A 6,347-nucleotide genomic window follows, 5' to 3' on the forward strand; every position below is an offset into this window, starting at 1 on the left:
GAGGGCCTTGTTTACAACGAAGCTTTAAGGATCCCAAAATGTTATTCTTACTACCTTAAGGTGCTCTGAATGACACACCATGGATTTAATTAGACTACGATAACTGGAATAAATATTTCTGCACGATCATCATAACACAATAAAGATTTTTTTAGTTATAGATACAACTAATCAGCAATCTCAGCTGCTTGCTAGAATTATTTCATTACTACCGCTAGGCCTAATACTGTAATGTTCGTATTTCAACGATTTTCTTAAAATGTTCCGGGAATATTGGAAATCTTATACAATATTATACTAACAACATCGATTATTAATGCCGCAAGGCTGAATGACACTTAACTGAATGAATGTAATTCATTTCTTCATAATGTGAGAATTCAGAGAAGTAGCATGTAGGCCTACACTTCATATATGGTCGTAAAAACAGCAATGGTTTATTAAAATATTCCGAACTTCGTTTGATACGGTATGTTTAATGGGCAAAAGAAGATTAATGGTGTCCTGTTTGGTACCTGACGGTATTTATATGGTATATATTTTGTTCCCGTAGAAATGTTTTGCTGAGACGTAGGCTATGTCTTATCAATTTACATATGATACGGATCGCGCAATTTTGACAGCAAGAAAGTAGTAGAAGAACTTAAAGCTACGAGTCGTTCAAGTGCGAGACATGTTTGCGTCTGCACACAACGAAAGAAAGACAACCATTGCCAATGAATCAATTAACTGACAGATTTAGATACGTGTCAAATTGTGCGCTGTACTCTAGCGCTTGTTTTGTTTTTATCATGTATGTATTTCTGTGACTGACATTTGTCACCCGTGAATCCCAGGGGCGTACGAATGAGAGCTGTCATGCATGATGTATTGAGGGTGACATACCTGCTATAGCCATCCAGGGGTAGAATGTGTGGTTGGACGGTTGTTGATGAAGTTGAGTAGCCACCGTGGGTTGAGATGCGGAGCTGTTTAGCGAGCAGGTGTTCCACGATCCCAACGATGACGCCGTTGTTCTACCACCTCCGCCCGCTCCAGGACTCGAAGCCGGATCTCCACCTACCAATCCCACGGAGGCACCATACCCTCCAACCCTAGAGTCCGGGGTACATGCTGCCGGTCTTACAACAGGCCCCACGAGACTGTTGGGTGTATTTGCTGCACCGCCTCCTCCGGCCGCTGTTTGCCATACGTCTTTCGCTGCCGCTACGACCGCCGCATACCCGTTCTGGTGACTCTGATCGTTGGGTGCACCCTTAGAACAATCGGGTTTGCCACCCCCGCCTCCACCTCCAGTGCTGTAGTTGGCCACCCCGGTACTCGTAGGCTGACTGACAGAATCTGCCGCCGAAGAATAAAGTTTGCATGCAGCAGCGGCAGCTACAGATGCATCATAAGGTGAATCTTGAGGCGGCCTGGCTTGGTGCAGCGAATGATGGTGATGGTGCTGTGTGGATGCATAAGGTGACATACCGAGACCCAGAGGAAATCTGTAAGCGGCCGCTGCGGCAGCAGTTTGGTCGTGGTGGTGACCAGCAGCTGTCGCAGATGCCGCAGCTTGATGATGATGACTGCCATAAAAACCACTTTGCTCGAAGTACGAGTTCATGATGATGGTAAGAAACACGTGTTTTTACAAATTAAATGTCACACAATCCTTCTTCCTTCCTCTATAACACACGCACAAACTGTCAAAAGAGTATGCTCCACTGTCACTTAGCAGAAAATATAAAACTTATGTCACATGGGTTTTACAATTTTACAGTCCTCAATCGGATGTTTAGTTGTCTTCATTTAAACCGATGCACAGATTTCACAAACTCTGGTTCTCAACACTCTTTATGAATCAAATATCATTAATTTGTTTCTGTCATAAAGTCGCTCATACGATACTGTTTTGTGTCAACCAGTACAAAAAACTCAAGCACTTCCCCCCATAGATAAAGAACGAAGTATGTTAGCTGTATCACTCGAGCATAAATCAATTAATTCTGAAAAACAGGCCTTTATATTTATTATTGATTTGCCGCTAATTATGTTATAAATCACTGACTACTATGTTACTATCCATTGCACCACAAATGAATGACAGCACTGAGGCCTCAAAATTATGAGTGGCTATTTTACGAGAAAATGACAACGGTTTGATGTAGCAGCAATAACAATAACTGTTAATGAGCTATCAAATTAAAGTTTCTGCTTTATGTTTATTATTTGTGTTGATGGGAGGTGATAATAGTTGATCTTACGACTAAGCACGCGAGAATGCGAGTGAAAGTCGGCTAGCTTGGCGCAATAGCGAGCAAATGGTTTAACACTTGCTACAGCAACCGCGGGCAAGCGCGAACTAAACCTTACTCTCCTAGTCCGCCGCACAGAATCCACGTTGCCTTCGAAATCTCCCGCTCTCTCTCTATCTCTGTCTAGCGAGCCACAACACGAGCTCGTGACAGACAAGGACAGAATGAGATCGGATAAACATTCAAGGACATACCCGGAAGAGCAAGAGAGGGGAAGTGAACAGAGGACGAATAGATGAATAGTCTGACAAGTGGAAGGAAGAAGAAAGGAGAAATTCCTTTTAAGAAGGGGGTAAACCACTGAAAGATGAGAGAGACAACGATACAAGTGACGGTAAGTTAAAAGGGGCAAAGGGAGGGAGGTTATGGAATGGACCAATCAGAATTGAATTCGTCATGGAGCAAAGTACGGCTACCTTCAAAGGGATACTCATCCGCGGACAAAAAGTAGTTCTCATACAGTTCCCCCACCCTTGGAGCAACACACGATCTAAACACCAGAGTGTGTTTCCCCCGCCACTGGGCTCGCACGCGCGCCGAGCCATAATCTGAACTAGTGCCTATGGTGCAATTCCCCCCCTGCTGTAGGCCACGTCCACTTCCCCACCCCACAGCGTGGAAAAACAACCTCCCCTTTTCTCGGGTAAAAAGTGCAGGAACACAAAACGCCGCATGCAGCGCGGTCTAGGAACAAAAAGCGGAACTAACACGGACCGAAGTTCTCCATTAGGACTTGGCGAGATATTGCCGTAGCACTCAATTAAATGGTAATATTTTGTTCTCTATACGTTTATCCACCCAGCTGTAGAAACGCCTGTTATCCACGCAATAATAGCTCAGCAGTAACAAGATTTGTTTCTGAATCAACAAGAGGCGAGGCTTAGTGGGGGTAGAAGGCTGTTCTTACCTGAAGCGATACAAATAAAACTGCCTATACTTAATGTAGCAATCTAGACACGAGTGAAAGGTGTACTTTTAAAACAGGGAATGACTCGTGTATTTTAGGAGTCAGCTCGTAAGAGATTCGAATTATTGACTCTACATTCGATGGAATCAAGAAATATGTAACTTTGGAAGCTAAAAATTTGTGAATGTGACTTATTAATCCATTCAATCCCTTGCTCCCAGCTGCTGAAATTCATTTACATTTGCCATATCGCCATGTATTTAAAAAACTACTTGCAGGTTAGGTTAGCGGACAGGGATTTGTTTGTAGGACAGATAATAAAACACTCCCTACTAAATTTTATGACACTTCATCAAAGCATTCTTCGTGTCGTGTCGTGGCAACGTATGAAGTGTTAAATTTGAATTTCATTGGATCAGTATTTTTCTATAGCCTACTGTGTCCAGTTGCTTGGCTAAATGGTCAGCATACTGCCCTTCCGTTCAGAGGACCCGTGTTCGAATCCCGGTCGGGTGGAGGATTTTAACTGCATATGGTTAAATTCTCTCGCTCGGGGAGTTTGTGTTTGTATTAATACACTTCTCCTAATTAGCATACAACTACCACACTACCAAATACCATAGAAACACACAATAGTCACTCCATATAGGGTGGGTGTCAGTAAGGGCACCCGGCCATAAAAATGTGACAAATCCACATGAAGTGCCCTCCTCAATAAGTTGGAAAAGGCCATGAAAGAATAAGAATTATTATAGCCAACTACTGTAGTTGTGAAGTAACAGAACATAAACTGAAACAATGGAAAGCTATTCTGGAGAAAAGCTGACTAAAGATAAACCTGCACTATAACATCAAGTAACTTATAATTTTCTGGAATCTATTTTTAATGAAAATGTAGAGCATAAAAGTAGACGGTCGATATCAGGCAGGTTGGGGAGGTTAAGACAGAAGTATCATATGACAGAAAAATAAGTGAGAGATTGCTGAACGTTTGCAACTGAAACATGCCTCTAAATAGGCCTAAAGCAAAATGTTGGCAAGACAAAAATTGTTGCGATGGATATAGGGAATGACCAGGATAGAATCGGAAAAAGGCACATTCAGAGGGCAGTGGGGGATGTGGCACATAGAATGTTAGAATTCAGATTCTATTGGTATCGGCATATTTAAAGGAGGGAAGAAAGTTACGTGAAATAATCCGCCTGCTCAGTATGATACTCCAAATGAAAAGTGTAAAGCCTTAAAAAAAGATGGATTAACTACTCCTAGAAAGTTACCAGGAGAACAACCTAGATCAAGAAGTGGCAAAAGACAAAACGAATTGGAAGAGTTGCATTAAAATCAGCGTTTACGTTTGAAATGGAACAAGCTGAAGTGCAAATTAATAGGTCTAGTAGTAGTAGTAGTAAATTTATTTAATCGGAAGTAGATAGTAGTAGTAGTCTTGTAGTAGCAGCAATACTATAAGCAGAAGAGGAAGAAGACAAATGGTTGAAAATGAGTTATATATATTCGTAAGTGCCATTTCCTTTGGCTGAACAACCATGTGAATCATTATCTGTTTGATTCATGACTTGTAGCCGCGCAAGTGCTGCCTTGCGTGTGTTGGACATCCCATTCATTTAACAGATCGGGTTGTAAAAGTCAAGGAACACCTCATTGACGTTCTTTCGAATCGGTCATAAAAACGGCTTATGGCTCATTTTATTCTAACAGGTAACTGGTATTAATTGACTTACACAGTCATCATCTACGATCGTGTTCTCTTTCATTCATCGCTCTGTAATGGTGAAAGAAGTGGAAGAAAGAAAAAAAAAAAGGTGAAGAGGAAAAAAATGCCGAAATGTTATGAGTCCATAATACTTGACGGGGCTTTCATGGATTACGGGCTGTAGGGCGTTTTAAACTCTATAAGCTTAACCGCTTTATTTGCACTTAAAACGGTTTTACTGCTCCATTCAGTTTAGTGCGCAACATAAAAAGGAACCGGCCGGGAGCAGCGCAGGGAGCGAGATAGAACGAGGTCCCACTTACGTCACTTTATTGAGCTACTGCCGCTCATAAACCGCCAATAAAAACGTCCCTTTTTACAAGCACTAAAAACCAGAAGTTGTTGAAACAACATGATAATAGAAGTGTCATTTTTCCTTTCTCGAAGATAAAAAGAAAGTAAACAAATGTGGCAGGCTGGCTTTAAGTGTAAGAGTGCGTGGGTTCAGAGAATTACGAGTTCAGGTGAGGGCCCAGTATTTCAAGTAACAAAAAAGCATGCGTTATATTCATTGGCGTTCTTGTGTAACTTATTAGGCTTGTACAAGGAATATTCGAACGAAGGAGGGAGGTTGTAAATATTTTTTTAAGCATAATGACTTCATACAGGCCCTTGATTGAGTGAAAGAAAGTTTCTTGCCTAACTTCACTAATCCTAACACAATTATACAACACTTTTGTAAAATGTCGATCTGAATCTGTGTCGCTCATTTGTAACATGAACCATGAAGTGGATGAAAATGGTGCTAAACACATTTCTCATGCCCCGCACTTAGTAATCAAGAATTATTTTTCGTTGCTTATGGTGATTTAAACCATCATTAATATTAATCACCTCTGATCTGCATTTTGGGATGTGCCCCAAATGACAGAGTCTCTAATAATTATTTACCTGGTGTTCAGAGAAGATGCAAATTTATCGAACATCTCCCTCAGTAAATTCGTCGCTGTTTGGGTCATATCTCACAATGCTCTTCCTAGGCATTATTTCCCTTAAGACGGGTCACGCCTCCCGGTCACATATGGATATTTAGTCCATCAGAACAATATTTTTTTCCTATGCTTGCGTCTATACGAAATGAACTTTACCGTACCGCACTCTAGAAATGTATATTTGCATATATCTTACTTACGCACTCCTACAGTATAATGTACTTAACGTTCATTTTTCTTTACACATTAGCATACGAAAATGAACATAACGAAAATTGTTCTAATGGACTGCATATTCACAGGTGTCTAGGAGGCGTGACCAGTCTTGAGGTAAATAATGAATAGGAAGAGCATTATGTGATATCGACGGCTTACTTCTAAAACCTCGTATCTCCTAGTGCTCTTCCTATCCATTATTTTCCTTAAGACTGGTCACG

The 6,347-nt window shown here is 41.3% G+C and overlaps 1 protein-coding gene across 1 annotated transcript; it reads right to left on the reverse strand.

Moving 5' to 3' along the window:
* Positions 1 to 856: 856 nt before the first annotated feature.
* On the reverse strand, positions 857 to 2,306 carry Ubx (Ultrabithorax). The gene has a single exon (XM_067138809.2). The coding sequence runs from the start codon at positions 1,607 to 1,609 to the stop codon at positions 857 to 859; it is 753 nt and encodes a 250-aa protein (XP_066994910.1). The 5' UTR covers positions 1,610 to 2,306.
* Between the last annotated feature and the right edge of the window lie 4,041 nt (positions 2,307 to 6,347).

This window comes from Anabrus simplex, chromosome 1, assembly GCF_040414725.1.
Source record: "Anabrus simplex isolate iqAnaSimp1 chromosome 1, ASM4041472v1, whole genome shotgun sequence".
Classification (NCBI taxonomy): Eukaryota; Metazoa; Arthropoda; class Insecta; order Orthoptera; family Tettigoniidae; genus Anabrus; species Anabrus simplex.